Genomic DNA, 19,253 nt, shown 5'->3' on the forward strand with positions numbered 1-19,253 from the left:
AGCTATTTCTGAGCAGACAGCCAGGAGTGACCCTGAGCACTGCCGGGTGTGGCCCAAAAAACAAAAACAAAAACAAAAAAAAAAGGAAGGAGCCGGAGAGATAGCACAGTGGCGTTTGCCTTGCAGGCAGCGGATTCAGGACCTAAGGTGGTTGGTTCGAATCCCAGCGTCCCATATGGTCCCCCTTGCCTGCTGCCGGGTGTGACCCAAAAATAAAAAAAAAAAGAAAGAAAGAAAAAGACCATTATGGAGGCCAGAGCAATAGTACAAGCAGGTAGGGTGTTAGCCTTGCAAGTAGCAGACTTGGGTTGGATCCTGACATCCCATATAGTCCCCTAAGCCTTCCAGAAGTAATTTCTTTTATTGTTGTTTGTTTTTGCTTTTGGGCCACATCTGACTGTGTTCAGGTGTTCAGCCAGGTGTCCTGGCTCTACGCTCAGAAATCTTTTAAAAAGACCTTTACCTTTAAGGGGCCGAAGACATAGCCTGGAGGTAAGGCATCTGCCTTCCAGGCAGAAGGAAGGTGGTTCAAATCCCAGGCTCTTCTAGAGCTAGATGTATTGTTTTTAGTTAAATATATACAATTGTGAAATACTAAATTTGTCTTTTTTGGGGGGGGGAATCACACCTGGTAACGCTCAGGGGTTACTTCTGGCTCTACGCTCAGAAATTGCTCCTGGCAGGCTCGGGGGGACCATATGGGATGCCGGAATTCGAACCACCATCCTTCTGGATGCAAGGCAAATGCCCTACCACCATGCTATGTCTCCGGCCCCAAAATACTAAATTATCAAATGCTATTTAAGTGCATTTTTATCCTAGGTTTTGCAGGCTACTAGATTGGGGGAGGGTAGAGTACTCTGATAATATACTTTGAGGAAATAATAAAACTAAAGATGGCCAGAGCAAGTACAGGGGTAGGCTCACCCATGTTCAGTGCCCTGCATCCCAAATGATCCTGAGCTCAGAGTGCAGAGCCAGGAAGTCCTGAGCAATGCTGAATTCGACTCAAGAAAACAACAAAAAAAGAGATCAAGCAGCCCTGAAGTAGCCCAAGGGCATAAAGACACATTCCCTTGGCATGCAAAACTGAGTTCTTTGGAAGGAGAAACTGAGATACTGCAGGGATCTGACTCTGATAACCCACCCTGTGAAGGGTGAATTCCGAAATAAGAACAACTACCAGTAAACACCTTGCAGGAAGCTGACTCAGGTTGGATTTTAGGTATCCCAAATGGTCTCTCAAGATCACCAGTAGTAATTCCTGCATGCAGAATTCAAGTATTGTGGCACAAAACAAAACAAAACAGAAGCTACTGAATCTGAAGGTCATAAGTTTGTGGAAAAAAAATATAAAATGAAAATGAAGAATGCTTGGCAAACTAAAGTATCCATGGTGTCTGACAAATCTGTCCTAAAAAGAATGATGGACATAAATTAAGAAATTAAGTGATCGAAAGGGCTGGTGAGGTGGCGCTAGAGGTAAGATGTCTGCCTTGTAAGCGCTAGCCAAAGAAGGACTTCGGTTTGATCCCCTGGCGTCCCATATGGTCCCCCCAAGCCAGGGGCTATTTCTGAGCGTTTAGTCAGGAGTAACCCCTAAGCATCTAATGGGTGTGGCCCGAAAAACCAAAAAAAAAAAAAAAAAAAGAAAGAAATTAAGTGATCGAGCAGCTAGAAGCAAGTTGTAGATACCATTTTTTTTTTTTTTGAGACAAACCCAGCGATGCTCAGGGATTACTTTGGTTCTGCACTCAGGAATCACTTCTGGGGGTGCTCAGGGAATCAAATGTGGGTACCACAGATCAAACCTGATGAGCTGTGTGCAAGCCAAGTGCCTTACTCGTTCTACTATTGCTCAGTTGCCCTGGTTGTGATTTTTTTTTTTTTTTGGTTTTTGGTTTTTGGGCCACACCCTGCGGTGCTCAGGGGTTACTCCTGGCTGTCTGCTCAGAAATAGCTCCTGGCAGGCACGGGGGACCATATGGGACACCGGGATTCGAACCAACCACCTTTGGTCCTGGATCGGCTGCTTGCAAGGCAAACGCCACTGTGCTATCTCTCTGGGCCCGGTTGTGAATCTTAATTTGCAGGAAGTTCCCATGTTAGCCAATTCCTGACTGTAGAGCAGAACAAAGGAAGGGGATTTTAGAAAGTGATTTTGATGAAATAGGATGTTTGCAACAAGGTCTCAGTGATTCTAGGTCTTAAAATAGAGAACTGTGGGTTAGTGGTTAGTTCACCAGCTGAGCAAAACCAGATGAGAAGGTCAGCAGAAGGCAGTGTAACAGTAAGGAGGCTGGTGTGTTGAGTGGGTTTTGCAAGTTTCTAGTCCTATCTGACAAATGAAATCCTGAGGTCCCTCCTAGAAAAGCTTCTGCTTAAGGAAACTGTTCCTAGGCTGCAGAGATAGTACAGGGATGAAGGCACATTTCTTGTGTGCAGTCAAATTGAATTGGATCCCCAGCACCACATATGGTCCCCTGAGCACTGCAGGAATGATTTTTTTTTTTTTTTGTGGTTTTTGGGTCACACCCGCAGTGCTCAGGGGTTATTCCTGGCTCCAGGCTCAGCAATTGCTCCTGGCAGGCACGGGGGACCATATGGGACGCCGAGATTCGAACCGATGACCTCCTGTATGAAAGGCAAACACCCTACCTCCATGCCATCTCTCTGGCCCCAGCACTAAATCTTGAGTAAATCCTATGGGTGTGACTCACCAAACAACCCTCCTCCCAAAGCAACAAAACAAAAACCAAAATACTACCACCACTGCTGAAGCTTTCCATGCTATTATGCAGAGCCAGGAATGAGCCCTAAGAACAGCTGGGTGTGGTCTAAAACACAAAAAATATCTGGAGGGTGGGTCCGGAGAGATAGAGCTGCTGATCCAGGATCTAAGGTAGTTGTTTTGAATCCCGGTGTCCCATGTGGTCCCCCGTGCCTGCCAGGAGCTATTTATGAGCAGACAGCCAGGAGTAACCCCTGAGCACTGCCAGGTGTGGCCCAAAAACCAGAAAAAACAAAAAAAACAAAAAAAAAACTGCAGGGGGAAAAAAAAGTGACTCTCTCTTTCTCTCTCTCTCTCCTCTCTCTCTCTCTCTCCCTCTCTCTCTCTCTCTCTCTCTCTCTCTCTCTCTCATGTTGGTTGGTTTATTCCCCTCCCCACCCCTTGTTTGGTTCACATCACAGTCACAAAAAAGTAAAATGTCAAGCAGAAAATAAAAGAAAAAAGTGACTATGAAGAATAATAAAGATATTAACAGGAACTAACAAAAGATTTACATATTCTTTTTTTTTTTTTGGCCACTCCTGACTGCGCTCAGTGGTAACTCTGGCTCTTCCCTCAGAAATCGCTCCCGGCAGGCATGGGGGACCATATGGTGTAGCATGAAATAATTAAGGATGGGGCTGGATGGCGCTGGATGGTGATGGATGCCATTTCAGGCCACATGGCTCTGCAACCCCATTTAGCCAGCGGGTTCCAGGCCCAGGTAATCGGCATAATCACTCACTCACAGGCAGGCTTCAGGAAGAATCATCTTTATTTAGGCCCTAGCCACCACGTGTGTGTGGCCTATCTCATAACCTTTTAAGCATTCGGCCATTCTTAGCCCTGCATCTTATAATTCAGTCATCTTCCTCCGAGAGCCCAGCAGGGCCAAAGGCAAAAGCCCCTTAATCCCCTGGCTTCAGGGTTTATCTACCTATTCCAAGACCCCTCCCAGGAATGGGCCGGGTCTTGCAGGTAAAGTCACACCTATTATCCGGTTCCCAAGACCCCTCCCAGAAATGGGTGGGTCTCAGATAGGTACCCTACAATATGGGATGCTGGAATTTGAACTTACTATTGGTCCTGGTTAGGCCACTTGCAAGATGAACACCCTACCACTGTGCTCTCTCTCTGGACCCTTCACATTCTTTTTTTTTTTTTTTTTTGGTTTTTTTTTTTTGGGCCACACCCGGCGGTGCTCAGGGGTTACTCCTGGCTGTCTGCTCAGAAATAGCTCCTGGCAGGCACGGGGGACCATATGGAACACCGGGATTCGAACTAACCACCTTTGGTCCTGGATCGGCTGCTTGCAAGGCAAACACCGCTGTGCTATCTCTCCGGGCCCCACATTCTTTTTTGTTTGTTTTTGGTCACACCTGGCAGTGCTCAGAGGTTACTCCTGGCTCTACGCTCAGAAATGGCTCCTGGCAGGCTAGGGGTGCATGCAAGGCAAATGCCTTATCTCCATGCTATCTCTCCAGTCCCTACACATTCCTTTGTTTGTTTGTTTTTGGGTCATGCCCGGCAGTGCTTAGGGGTTACTCCTGGCTCTGCACTCAGAAATCTCTACTGGCAGGCTCAGAGGACCATATGGGATGCCAGATTCGAACCACTGTCCTTCTGCATGCAAGGCAAACACCCTACCTCCATGCTATCTCTCTGCCCCCTCCTTACACATTCTTGGATTGTTTTTTTTGTTTTGTTTTGTTTTGTTTTGGGTCACACCAGGCAGTGCTCAGGGGTTACTTCTGGCTCTGTGCTCAGAAATTGCTCCTGACAGGCTTGGGGAACCATATGGGATGCCGGGATTCAAACCACCATCCTTCTGCATGCAAGGCAAACGCATTACCACCATGCTATCTCTCTGGTCCCACATTCTTGGTTTTTGGGCCACACCCTGCAGCGCTCAGGGGTTACTCCTGGCTATGCATTCAGATCTCTCCTGGCAGGCTCGGGGACCATGTGGGATGCCAGGAATCAAGCCCAGGTTCATCCTAGGTCGGCCATATGCAAGGCAAATGCCTTACCACTGTGCTATCACTCTGGCCCATAATTTTTGCTTTCTTTTTGGGAGGCCACTCCCAGCTGTGGTGAGGGCTTATTCATGGCTCTGTGCTCAGGAATCATTCTTGGAAGGCCCAGGGAATCATATGTTGCACTGGGAATCAAACCGAGGCAAGTACATTCCAGGCACCTTAAGTGTTGTATTATCTCATCAGCCTCACATGGCCTAGTGTGGTCCCTGAATATAGAGTCAATATGAAGTCAACCCCTCTCCCTAGTTTACTTTGGGGGTTGGGAATGTGGCTCAAGTGGGACTGCATATATCTTGCATGTGTGGGGTCCTGAGTTTTATCTCAGTGCTGCTGGAAGCAAACCTTGTCCCCTACAGTGCACTACTGGGGGTGGTTCCTGGAACCATCACCATAATAACCAATAAAAACTAGTTTTGATTAGTTAAATGTCCAACAATACACAGAATCAAGTCTCCTACTTTGCCATTCTTAGAAATAATACTACTGGGACCAGAGTTATAGCACAGCAGGTAGGGCTTTTACTTTGCATGTGAGTAATCCAGGTTTAACCCCAGTATCCTATATAGTCCCCCAAGCTTTCCAGATGTGATTTCTGAATGGAGCTAGGTATGGCCACCAGGTGTGCCCTCAAAACAAATAAAAATAAATAACATTACTGTCAGTTTGGGGGAGGTCTGGGAACCAAACCCATGGCGTCACACTGAACTACATTCCTGGCCTTATTGTATTTTGTTTGTTTGTTTGTTTTGTGGTTTTTGGGTCACACCTGGCAGTGCTCAGGGGTTACTCCTGGCTCCATGCTCAGAAATTGCTCCTGGCAGGCACGGGGAACCACATGGGACGCTGGGATTCGAACTGATGACCTCCTGCATGAAAGGCAAACGCCTTACCTCCATGCTATCTCTCCAGCCCCTTTATTGTATTGTTTTATATATCAGTTTTATATATATATATTCTATACCATAGGTCCAGGAATGTATATGTGTACATATACATATATGTGTGTGTGTGTGTGTGTGTGTGTGTGTGTGTGTGTGTGTGTGTGTGTGTGTGTATGTGGGGAATAAGATGGATTGAGGTCACACAGAATGTGACTGGGTAACTATTTCTGGCTACTTCTGGCTTTGTGCTCAGAAGTGTCCCAGTTAGTGCTTGGGGGACCGTATATGTTACCAGGAATTCAAACTAGGGTTGGCAAAATGTAAGGCAAGTGTCTTAACTCCCTTTACTATCTCTCCGGTTTTCAATACATATTTTTCTTGTTATATTGTATAGATTTACAAACATTAGACAAAAATATTCTTTCCAGGACTGGAGCAATAGCAAAGTGGGTAGGACTTTGGCATTGAAAGTGGTTGACTGTTAAAATTTCCGGTCTCCCATATGGCCCCCCAAGCCTTCCAGGAGTGATTTCTGAGTGCAGAGCCCAGAGCCACATTTGAGCGCCACCAGTGTGACCCCAAAACAAAAAAAAATTCTTTCCTCCTTTATACAGAAGATGATATACATGATGATATGTGATATATCATTATGACTTAAATTATTTTGGTTTTGTTTTTGGGCCACACCTGGTGACACTCAGGGGTTGCTCCTGGCTATGCACTCAGAAATCATTCCTGACTTGTGGGACCATATTGGACGCCAGGGGATCGAACCGCAATCTGTCCTAGGTTAGTTAGTGCAAGGCAAATGCCCTACAACTTGTGCCACCACTCCAGCCTCAGCTTAAAAATTTTTTAAATTTTTTTTGTTTGGGGGCCACACTTGGCAGAGCTCAGGGATATCTCCTGGCTCTGAGCTAAGGAATCACTCCTGGCAGGGATTGGGATGTGGTGTGGGTGATTAAACCATCTCCCTGGACCAATTGTCTTCTGTTTTCCTGTTTGGGGGTCACAATCAGAGGTACATGAGGGCTTTTCCTGGCTGTGCTCAGGAGTAGTTCCTAATCTAGTTCAGGGATTTGAACTAAGGTTGGCAGGATGCAAGACATTACCACACCCATTCTGCTATCTACTGATTTTTCAAGTATAGCTTATGTAGATCCATACTACCATTTGTTTTGTTTTATTTTATTTTATTTTATTTTATTTTATTTTGCCACCGCTGGTGGGGCTCAGGGTTTACTTCTGGCTCTAAACTCAGGAATCACTCTTGGCAGGCTTGGGGGACCATTTGGGATTCCAGGATGACCACATGCAATGCAAACGCCCTACCTACTGTACTATCACTCTAGCCCAATGTTTATTTTGTTTTGGGGCCACACTTGGCCATTTCAGGGTTTATTCCTGACTCTGTGATCAGGGTTCACTCTTCGCAGGCTCAGGGGACCATATGGGGTGCTGGGGATCATACCTGGGTCAGCCAAATGCAAGGCAAATTCTCTACACGCTATCCTATTTCTCTTGCCATGACAATGTGTTTAAAAAGTAAACTTGGGGGCCGGAGTGATAGTGCAGCGGAAGGGTGTTTGTCTTGCATGCAGATGACTTAGTATGGACCATGGTTCGACACCACAGTGTCCCATTTGGTCCCTCAAGCTAGAAGCAATTTCTGAGTGCATAGCAAGAGTAACCCTTAAGAGTCACCAGGTGTGGCCCAAAAAACAAAAACAAAAAGAAAAAGTAGGGCCCGGAGAGATAGCACGGCGGTGTTTGCCTTGCAAACAGCCAATCCAGGACCAAAGGTGGTTGGTTCGAATCCCGGTGTCCCATATGGTCGTCCCCTGTGCCTGCCAGGAGCTATTTCTGAGCAGACAGCCAGAAGTCACCCCTGAGCAACGCCGGGTGTGACCAAAAACCAAAAAAAAAAATAAATAAATAAAATAAAAATAAATAAATGGACATAAAAACAAACAAAAAAAAAAGAAAAAAAAAGAAAAAGTAAACTTGGGCTGGAATGGTTGCACAATGGTAGGGCGTTTGCCTTGCGCATAGCTGACCCAGGACAGGTTGGATCTCCGGCATCCCATATGGTCCCCTGAGCCAGGAGCTTGTATTTATTTATTTATTTATTTATTTATTTATTTTTGGTTTTGATTTCTGGCTATGCGCTCAGAAATCACTCCTGGCTTGGGGGACCATATAGGATGCCGGGGGATCAAACCGTGGTCTGTCCTAGGTTAGCCACGTACAAGGCAGATGTCCTACTGCTGCGCCACCACTACTCCCTGTCAGGAACAGAGCCAGGAGTAACCCCTGAGTGCCACAGATGTGGCCAAAAAAACAAACAAACAAACAAACAAAAAAAGTAAACTTTTGGGGACTGGAGTGATAGTACAGTGGGTAGGTGCTTGCTTTGCATACAGCCAACCTGGGTTCTATCCCCCACTTCTCTAATGGTTCCCTCAGCACCACCAAGTGATTCCTGAGTGCAGAACCAGCAGTAATCCCTGAGTACCACTGGGTATGACCCCCAAAATAGTACATAATGAAAAATAAATGCAACATGGTATTCATATTCATATCCTAGACCTAAAATGATCTAAGTGAATAAGATCTAATTCAATTCCATAATTTTTTGTTGGGTTTTGAGCCCACATCTGGAAATGCTCAGGAGTTACTCCTGACTCTACACTCAAGAATCCTCTTGGCAGGGTTCAGGGGACCATATGAGAAGCCAATGATCAAACCTGGGTCAACCACATGTACTAATGCTCTGGTCCCTAAATTCTATAATTTAGTTAACAGCATCATAAAAAATTTTATTTTTAATTTTTTTCTCTTTTTTTTTTTTTTTTTTGTTTTTGGGCCACACCCGGCGATGCTCAGGGGTCACTCCTAGCTGTCTGCTCAGAAATAGCTCCTGGCAGGCACAGGGGACCACATGGGACACCAGGATTCGAACCAACCACCTTTGGTCCTGAATCGGCTGCTTGCAAGGCAAACGTCGCTGTGCTATCTCTCCGGGCCCTTATTTTTAATTTTTGCCCTAGTAGTCAAGTTACACAATGTTTTTTTTTTTTTTTTTTTGGTCACACCCGGCGGTGCTCGGGGGTTACTCCTGGCTGTCTGCTCAGAAATAGCTCCTGGCAGGCACGGGGGACCATCTGGGACACCGGGCTTTGAACCAACCACCTTTGGTCCTGGATCGGCTGCTTGCAAGGCAAACGCCGCTGTGCTATCTCTCCGGGCCCAAGTTACACAATGTTAACATTAGTGACAGTGAAGTGTGCTAGAATCAATGCAACTTTCTATAAATTTACAATTTTCCAAGAGGAAAGATTCACTTATTTATTTATTTATTTATTTTTGGTTATGGGGCACATGCAATGCTCAGGGCTCCCTCCTAGCTTTGCATTTAGGAATAACTCCTGGACTGGAGCTGTGGCGTAAGTGGTAGGACATATGCCTTGCACGCAGCTAACTAGAACTGCGGGCTCCAAAGGCCGGAGCGATAGCAGTGGTGCAACGGTAGTGCGTTCACCTTGCAAGCGGCTGACCTAGGATAGACTGCAGTTTGATCCTTCCGCATCCCATATGGTCCCCCAAGCCAGGAGCGATTTCTGAGCTCAAAAAGAAATATAAAGGAATCACTCCTGGTAGGCTTGAAGGACCTTATGGGATACTGGGGATCAAATTCTTCATCAGTTGAATGCAAGGAAAACACCCAACCTGCTTGTGCTATCACTTCAACCCCTTAATTTTATTTATTTAAAATAAAAAAATTTTTTGGTGTTTTGGTGCAAGGGAATTGCCCTACCTATTGTGCTATTGCTCTGGACCCTAACTTTTTTTTTTTATTAAATTACTGTGAGATACAGTGTTAAAAAGTTGTTGAGGATTGAATTTCAGTTCTACAATGTTCCTACACCCATCCCTTTACCAGTGTTCATTGATTTTATTTAATATTTTTGGTTTGTTTTTGGGCCACACCGGTGGCTCTCAGAGGTTACTTCTGGTCCTGCGCTCAGAAATCGCCCTTGGGAGGCTCAACGGACCTTATGGAATGCTGGGGATTGAATTCAGGTCTGTCTTGGGTCAGCTGCATGCAAGGCAAACGCCTTATCACTGTGCTACCACTCCAGCCCCCACCAGTGTTCATTTCTCCTTCCTTCCTTCCTTCCTTCCTTCCTTCCTTCCTTCCTTCCTTCCTTCCTTCCTTCCTTCCTTCCTTCCTTCCTTCCTTTTCTTTTCTTTTCTTTCATTTTTTTTTTGACTCTCAGGAGTTACTCCTGGCTATGCACTCAGATATTGCCCATCTTGGGGGACCATATGGGATGCCAGGGGGATGGACCTCGATTCCAGTTTGATCCCCAGTGTCTCATATGGTCCCTCAAACTAGGGGTGATTTCTGAGCATATAGCCAGGAGTAATCCCTAAGCATCACCGGGTATGGTCCCCAAAAAACAAAACAAAACAAAAAAGTATTGTGGAGGGCTAGTGAGATAGCTGGATAGGCTGGAACACATTTTACAGGAGACCCAAATTCAATTCCTAGTATGGAATATGTTCCCCAAAGCAACACCAGAATTGACCCTTGAGCATGGCAAGTATGGTCCAAAGACAAAGTGAAAAATACATCGTTAATAAAAGAATTTTCTTTTGGCAATTGGGCCTTCTAATTAGGGCTAGGGGAGCCCCGGTCACTTCTGGGGATTCTTGGCCAACCCAATGATGGTTTAATGTGAGGGTTCTAAGATGTAGTGTAGCTCAGATCCTGTGATGACAGGAATTACCAGTGACCTACAGGATCATATGGATCTGATGACTGGACTGGGATCAGCCCCATGTAAGGCATGCACTTAATAGCTGTATACCTGTACTGTTTATCTGGCCTTATTTAGTAAGAAATTGACTTCGTTTTCTGGAACAGAGCTTCTCAATATTTCCTCTTATGGCTCCTTTTTTTCCTTTTTTTTCAGTTTTTGGGTCACACCTGGCAGCACTCAGGGGTTACTCTTGGCTCTATGCTCATAAATTGCTCCTGGCAGGCTCAGGGGACCATATGAGATGCCGGGATTTAAACCACCGTCCTTCTGCATGCAAGGCAAACGCCCTACTTCCATGCTATCTCTCCGGTTCCTTACGGCTCCTTTTTACCTGAGAAATGAGGCACAGGCTGAGTGCTTCCAGACACTACTGGGTTAAGTACCTGACTTTTAATTTTGTTTTGTTCCATTTTGGGGTCATACATCGTGCTGCTCTGGGGTTTTTCCTGGCTGTGCTTAGATTGAACTTGGGTGGGCTGCATGCAAGGCAAATGCCTACCTACTGTACTACTGCTAGGCTCCTTAATATTATTTTATTTAAATACTGCGGTTACGGGGCCGGGCGGTGGCGCTGGAGGTAAGGTGCCTGCCTTACCTGCGCTAGCCTAGGAGACGGACCGCGGTTCGATCCCCCGGCGTCCCATATGGTCCCCCAAGCCAGGAGCGACTTCTGAGCGCATAGCCAGGAGTAACCCCTGAGCGTTACCGGGTGTGGCCCAAAAACCAAAAAAAAAAAAAAAATAAATAAATAAATACTGCGGTTACAAGATTAAAACGTCGTCATTTTTCCCCCCCACAGATAAAACTACTCATGATTGAGTCAGTCATACAATGAACAGCAGCTTTCACTAGTACAGATTTCACGCCACCCTACTATTCTCCCAATACCCTCTCCCCTTCCTATCTTTGGGGCATATATTTTTCTTATGAGAAGAAATTCTTAAAGGTTCCCTTAAATTACACACAACCTCTTTTTCCACAGCTAGTAACTTCACTATTCCTTTTCTAGTAGCCTCAAGTCAACTATGGCATGTGGCCCAATGAAGGGAAAAGTCTGGACATGTTATAGGCCCCTTAATTTTTATTATTTTTTTGGTTTAGAGCCTAACGTGGCAGTACTCAGGGCTGGATCCAATGGGTTTACTGTGAGAGAGGCAACCTTACCTATTGTACTATTGCTCTGGCTCCTGATTTTGAGGTTTATTTATTAGGGTTTTTGGGCCACACCCAGTGGTACGCAGGGGTTACAACTGGCTCTGGCTCAGAAATCACTCCTGGCAGGTACGGGGGGGTTGGGGGGACATATAGGATGCCAGGAATTGAACCGGAGTCTGTCCGGGGTTGGTGCGTGCAAGGCAAAAGCCCCAACGCTATGCTATCGCTCAGGCCCCCAGTTAAGCGTGACGCTCAGGGGTTACTCCTGGCTTGGGGACCATATGGGACACCGGGGTATCAAACTGCAGTCTGTCCTAGGCTAGCGTGGGCAACGCAGGCGCCTTACCCTTTGTGCCACTGCTCCAGCCCCACATTGTGTTGTTTCTTTTTATTTTTTTGGTTTTTGGGACAACCTGGCAGGGCATCACTCAGGGGATACTCCTGGCTTTATGCTCAGAAATCGCTCCTGGCAGGCTTGGGGGACCAGATGGGGTGCCGGGATGATTTGAATCAATGACCTTCTGCATGAAAGGCAATACCTTACCTCCAGGCTATCTCTCCGGCCCCGTGTTATTTTATTTTATTATTTTATTTTATTTTATTTTTTTTGATTTTTGGGCCACACCTGGCAGTGCTCAGGGGTTACTCCTGGCTGTCTGCTCAGAAATAGCTCCTGGCAGGCACAGGGGACTATATGGGACACCGGGATTCGAACCAACCACCTTTGGTCCTGGATCGGCTGCTTGCAAGGCAAACGCCGCTATGCTATCTCTGCGGGCCTTCCTTCCTTCCTTCCTTCCTTCCTTCCTTCCTTCCTTCCTTCCTTCCTTCCTTCCTTCCTTCCTTCCTTCCTTCCTCCCTCCCTCCCTCCCTCCCTCCCTCCCTTCCTCCCTTCCTTTTTTTTTTTTTTTGGTTTTTGGGTCACACCGGGCGATGCTCAGGGGTTACTCCTGGCTGTCTGCTCAGAAATAGCTCCTGGCAGGCACGGGGGACCATATGGGACACTGGGATTCGAACCAACCACCTTTGGTCCTAGATCGGCTGCTTGCAAGGCAAACACCGCTGTGCTCTCTCTCCGGGCTTCCTTCCTTCCTCCCTTCCCTCTTTCCTTCCCTCCCTTTCTCCTTCCTTCCTTCCTTCCTTCCTTCCTTCCTTCCTTCCTTCCTTCCTTCCTTCCTTCCTTCCTTCCTTCCTTCCTTCTTTCCTTCCTTCTTTCCTTCCCTCCCTCCCTCTCTCCCTCCTTCCTTCCTTCCTCTTTTTGTTTTTTTGGGCCACACCCGGCGGTGCTCAGGGGTTACTCCTGGCTATCTGCTCAGAAATCACTCCTGGCAGGCTCGGGGTACCATATGGAATGCAGGATTCGAATCACCATCCTTCTGCACGCAAGGCAAATGCTCTACCATATTTTTTGGCGTATAAGACGACTTTTGAAACAAAAAAATAAGCCAACTGAAAATCGGGAGTCGTCTTATACACCGAGTATATCCCGAAAAATGTTTCAATATGCCGCTAAACGAAAATTGTCTGAATATTGCCACGAAATGAATTTTCCAACTCGATTCTGCACCAATCACTGTCAGGCTGCTAGGACCGCCTCTCTAACTCAGCCAATCCAAGTAGGCTTTTATGCATGCAAATTAGACACTGTTCTGTACTGAATCTGCACTGTAAAAAGCCTGCTCAGATGGGCCAGAGTCAGAGAGGAAGTCTATGACAGTATAACCTTTGAACCTTTGCTTGTTGTGATTGGTTCACTGAGGTACATGAGCACAGGAACACATGCAGCACAGGAACGTTCTGTGTGATACAGCGAATATAGGCCTAAACCTATGTTTTAACTGCAAAATTAAGGGTCGTCTTATACGCCGGCAAATACGGTACTTCCATGTTATCTCTCCGGCTCCCCCAGCAGCCTTTTTCTTTTCTTTTCTTTTCTTTTTTTTTTGGTTTTTGGGCCACACCCTGTGACGCTCAGGGGTTACTCCTGGCTATGAGCTCAGAAGTTGCTCCTGGCTTGGGGGACCATATGGGACGCCGGGGGATCGAACCGCGCTCCGTCCAAGGCTAGCGCAGGCAAGGCAGGCACCTTACCTCTTGCGCCACCGCCCGGCCCTGCAGCCTTTTTCAATTCAACCTACAAACCATTTCTGCAGGCTCTTCGGAGTTGAGCTTCTCTCTTCTCTCCTTCTTGGGGCCTTGAACAGCATCAACTGATCTTAGAAATCTGATTGAAAAAAAGAAAGAAAGAAAGAAAGAAATCTGATTGAGCCAGAGAGATAGCACAGCGGCATTTGCCTTGCAAGCAGCCGTTCCAGGACCTAAGGGGGTTGGTTCAAATCCCTACGTCCCTTATGGTCCCCCGTGGTGCCTGCCAGGAGCTATTTCTGAGCAGATAGCCAGGAGTAACCCCTGAGCACTGCCGGGTGTGGCCCAAAAACCAAAAAAAAAAAAAAAAAGCAAAAGACAAGAATATTATACTTTGGGACAGGAGAGATAGCACAGCAGTAGGGCATTTGCCTTAGACACAGAAGGACGGTATTTAGAATCCTGGCATCTCATATTGTCCCCTGTGCCTGCCAGGAGCGAATTCTGAACAGCCAGCCAGGAGTAACCCCTGAGCGCAGCCAGGTGTGGCACAAAAACCAAAAAAAAAAAAAAAAAAAAAGAAAAGAAAAGAAAAAGAAATCCTGAACATCTTGACCTTAGAGCAGATTAGCCTACCTTACCAACTAACGACAAGACAAAACCAGAAGTCTTGGCACCCTTTGGTAGGTCCAAAAACCAAGATCGGGATTTGCAGATGACTGGCTGCTAGAACCATGACCAGACTGTATACATCTTGGGACCAATAAAAGAGTCCTAGTTTAGGGTTTGAAATATGACCTGCACAATAATCATGATCCCCAGTCCCAAAGGTCTGGCAGAGACAATGGTAACGGAATGGGGCTTTTGGAAGCACAAAGAAAGACGCTATCCTAGGTGCCACCCTAGGTTCAGTGCAAAGACCAAGATCATCAACCACAGAAGATGGACTAAAATGACACTGAGGTAACAGAACCTCTAGAACCACAAAGACTGACTTCATCATAAGTCCCACCTCAGGATCTGTGCAGATACTGAGACCTCTGAACACAGAGCAGAAGTCTTCCACACACCAAAAAAAAAAAAAAAAAACAAAAAACACCACCGGTAAAGTAAAGGACCCTGATCCTGAACAAAGTCTAGAGTTGATCCCATGACAGTATGCTCCAAGGACGGAGAAACCCCATATCACTTAGGCCAAGTGAATTCCTTTTCGAATGACCCCAATATTTACTGTGCCAGGGCAGGAGGGAAAAAAACAAATACAAAAAAGCACAAAACCTTGGTTATTTTTTATATAAATATATATATTACCTTTATTTATTATTGTTATTATTATTTTTGATTTACCTATCTATTTTGGTCGATTTCTCTGTTTGGGTGCGATTATTGAAAGTGTTGTCCCCAATTATACTTACTTTTTTTTCACTCTTCCTTTCTTCTCTTTCTATGTGCTATGCCATGTTTCTCAATTCAAGACCATGGCGTGATTTTTGTTTGTCTGTTTTTGTTTTTGTTTTTGTTGGTTTGTTTGTTTTGTCTGTTCTTTGAGGTGCTTATCGATATAGCTGGAGCCCTCACTGGTTATTTGATACTTCTTTTGGTACTAGTGGAGAGTTTCACCTTCTTTTTCTCCATCTCCCAAATTGATGATAAGAGCCTTTAGAAGGACTCCGCCCATTTTCGGGGTATTAGACTCTTACCCCAGTTTATCACTTTTCTCTTTTTCAAACAAAACCACGCATCTTGAACTAGCTAGTCCTGCCTCCAGTTAGAGGGGGAAATAAGGGAGGCATCAAGACCAAACAGGTGCAAGACTACTAAGTAGTGGGTTGGATACAGAGGGGACCACATATTCTAGCCGCCCTGGGGTGAGGGAAAAGGAAATGGGAGGTAGGACAGAAACGGAGGTGTAGGGAGGACAATTTGGTGATGGGAATCCCCCCTGATTTTATGTAAATATGTACCTAAAATATTATTGTCAACAATATGTAAGCCACTATGATCAAAATAAAAATAAAAAAAAAATAAAAAAAGAAATCCGATTGAGTCTTCTCCAGACCCTGGGGAAGGGGTCCCCCAGCAATATATTGTGTGAATGTGTGTGTGTGTGTGTGTGTGTGTGTGTGTGTGTGTGTGTGTGTGTGTCCTGCTAGGGGCCCTGATCAGTGCCAACTGAGCTTAGGAAACCAATCGTGGAGTCTTCTGCAGACCCTGGGGGAGGGTCCCCCAGCAATAGTGTGTGCGCCTGTCTGTCTGTCCAGGGCCCCAGAGCAGTGCAGAAAACCAATTGCTGAGTTTTCTCCAGACCCTGGGGGAAGAGGATTCCCTCAGCATTCGTGTGTGTATGTAGTGGAGCTTCTCTCCTCTTTCTTGGGGCTCTGGGGAAGGGGTCCCCCAGCAATAGTGAGAGATTTTGTGTGTGTGTGTGTGTGTGTGTGTAAGCAGCTCTCTGGGGAGTCCTCTAATTTCCCAACCTTTTTTTTAGAAAAGTTTCAGGTCTGGAGGGAACTCATTATTACGGGGGGCCCAGAGAAGCCATTGGGAGCCTGGGACTAGAGAGGGGGGGAAGCAGCATCCAAGTCAGCTCCCCTGCACGAGCTCTCTCATCTCCCAGCCAGTCCCCTCAGGGACCCCCAAAACCAGACTGCAGGCTGCCCCAGCAGGTGGCGGAACCAGGGGTGTGGGCACCGTCACAAGGGGCCTGAGAACAAAAGCTGAGCCATTCCTCAGGGCTTCCCTCTCCTCAGCCGCCTCTCCCAGAAGGAGGTCTGAGGGAGAGGGCGGGTTCCTCGGCATCTGAGGCAGCCAGAGCCGGTGGATTCCGGGTGGGACCGGCTGGGCCTGGGTGGAGCTGTCGCAGACTCGCGCGCGTGCAGCTCCTTCGGTGGCAGGGCGCGGAATGAGGGGCACTTCCGGTGCGCAGCCTGCCTGCCTGCCCGCCCGCCCCAGGCCGGCGTGAGGAGCGTGGGGCCTCAGGACGCGAAGCCACGCCCCACGCACGCACGCACGCACGCACGCACCCCCTCTCCGAGACGCCGGCGTGGGCGGGGCGACCGGGCGGGGCTAAGGCGGAGGCGCGGGCGGGGCTGCCGCGCGCTCGCGGCTGCGCGCGCCCGGCCTGACCCGACCGGGCCGCGCGGCGTCGTGCGCATGCGCGGAGCCGCCGCCATTTTGGTGGCCGGGCGCTGAGGTGATTCTCCGCTCGCGGCGGGAGCGGCGGCGGCATTGGCGGCGGGAGCGGGCGCGGGTCCGAATCGTCGTCGCGGGAGAGCGAGGCGGTGGCGGAGGGAGCAGTGGAGGGAGGAGGCGGCGGTGGCGGCGGCGGCGGCGGCGGCGGCGAGGCGGGGACGGACCAGCAGCTGCGGGCGGAGCCATGGCCAACATCGCGGTGCAGCGAATCAAGCGCGAGTTCAAGGAGGTGCTGAAGAGCGAGGAGGTCAGCCGCGCACTCGGGGTGCCGGGGCCCAGACCCGGGTGTGCCGGGGGCGCCGCCTCCGCCCTGGCCCGCGGCGGAGAGCGCGGCCGCCTCCCTCTTCCCTCCCGCCCCTGAGGCCCCCGCGTCGCTGCGGGCTTTGGGGGCCCCCAGCGGGCGTGGGGCCGGCGGGGTGAAGCCCGAGGCGCCCTGAGGCGGCCGGGCCGGGCCTCGAGCCTCGCCGGGGGGGGGGGGGGGGGGGGGGGAAGGGGCAACTGCGTCGGGTCGGGAGGCCCGCGCTCGGCCTTCGCTACTTCTTTTTCATTTTCCTTCCTTTCTTTCTTTAAGGGGTGCCTTCCCCCCCCCCCAACCCCAAGTCGCCTTCGGCCCTGGATGAAAGGAAGGCGGGCATTCGGAGGTGTGGAGGTGTCTCACACACACACACACTCACACACACACACACACACACACACACTCATCCCAGCTCCCTTTTATGGTGGGGTGCCTGGGAGGGGGCCCTCTGGAGGTGTTGGTCTCTCCCCACACGACACACAGTCACCCAACTCCCTTTAGTGGGGTGCTGGGGAGGGGGGCCCCTCGAGTATTCAGAGGTGTCACACACACCAGCTCCCTTACCCGAGTGGGGTGCTGGGAATGGGGGGGCCCTCGAGCATTTGGAGGTGTCTTATCTTTCCCCACACTAAACACACCCCAGCTCCCATTAGTGGGGTGCTGGGGAGGGGACCCCTCGAGCATTCAGAGGTTTCACACACACACACACACACACACACACACACAGGACGGGGTCCCATCGAGCACTTGGACGTGTCTGTCTTTCCCCACACTACATACACACACAGACACACCCACACACACCAGCTCCCTTTCCTAAGTGGGGTGCTGGGGACGGGGGCTCCCATCTAGGGAGACTCTGGTGGCAGAGGGGCGCCAAGATCGGAAATGAATTCCAGACTCTCCCCCTCCCTCCCTCCTTTTCCCTCAGCCCGCCTTTTCTGATACTAAGTTTTTTAAAAAGAAAAGAAAAAAAACTTAAAGAAAATTTCCCCCTCTCCTCTAGGTAAAAGGGTGAGTTGAGTAGTTGTTGTTGTTGGTGGTGGTGGTGGTGGGTTTGTGGAAGGTGAGGAAAACAGCAGGCTCTAGCACTTTTCTTTTCAGACCCTGATAACCAGATGTGGAAAAGGAACCTGTGTCCCATCTGACACACACACACATGAACCCCATATTCCCCCTCCCCCATACTCGAGTTGCTCATGGAAACTTCATTATGATGCCCCTGCTCTGGTTACTTAGTTTGGAAAAACAGCCCCCTGGTCAAAAACGTGGGCTTTTTTAAAACTAGGAGAATGTACTCTTAGGATCCTTAATTAGGGAATATTGCGTGTCCTTTCTCAACTAAATTTCTGTGCAGAGATTTTTAAGGGGGAGGAATTTTATTTTTGGGTGGGAGGGGTAGTTCTCAAATTACTCTTGAATCCTGCAGTGTTTTGATGACTATGAGTTTGGCTAAGGTTTTTTTTTCTTTTCCCAAAATGTTCTCATAACTGGGACTCAAAACTATCAGTATGATTTTTGATATTTTAGGTTAGTAGGATTATGTTTTCCTGGTATTTAACACAGAAGAATCACAAACACAATATTGAATGTCTTTTATGGGACAGGCCGTGACTGGACATGTCTGTCAACGCTGTTTTTCTTTGTGTTAGTACTTTGATCATCTCGATGATTTGTGAAATCAGCATTCTAAATATGTGATGAGCAATTGTAGCAAGTCTGGTAACCACTGAATCTTGTTTTAGTCTTATGTCAATCTTGAATCAGCTTAAATAAGCTGACCATGAAGATGAAATTGTTCAAGTTTCCTTGTTTTTTACTATTTTGGTTTTTGGGCCAAACCTGGTAGTGCTCAGAATTTAGGGATCATTATATATGGATGATAATAGGGATTATAGGATGGGGGGGGGACTGAATCTCGTTGGAACACATGAAAGGCAAGAGCTGTATTGTCTGGATTACTGTTGTACTATCTCTGGTCCCCCTTAAAATATTTGTAAATGACAAATACTA

The 19,253-nt window shown here is 47.9% G+C and overlaps 2 protein-coding genes across 2 annotated transcripts in view; both read left to right on the forward strand.

Moving 5' to 3' along the window:
- LIAS (lipoic acid synthetase) overlaps nt 1–19,253 on the forward strand; it is a 939,974-nt gene that overhangs the window by 168,790 nt on the left and 751,931 nt on the right. The gene's annotated exons all lie outside the window — the stretch shown is intronic.
- UBE2K (ubiquitin conjugating enzyme E2 K) overlaps nt 17,070–19,253 on the forward strand; it is a 53,846-nt gene continuing 51,662 nt past the window's right edge. The window contains exon 1 of the mRNA XM_049790181.1: nt 17,070–17,192. Coding sequence (XP_049646138.1) covers nt 17,130–17,192 — 63 coding nt within the window. The 5' untranslated portion in view covers nt 17,070–17,129. The remainder of the gene's footprint in view (nt 17,193–19,253) is intronic.

Source organism: Suncus etruscus, chromosome 16 (assembly GCF_024139225.1).
Source record: "Suncus etruscus isolate mSunEtr1 chromosome 16, mSunEtr1.pri.cur, whole genome shotgun sequence".
Classification (NCBI taxonomy): Eukaryota; Metazoa; Chordata; class Mammalia; order Eulipotyphla; family Soricidae; genus Suncus; species Suncus etruscus.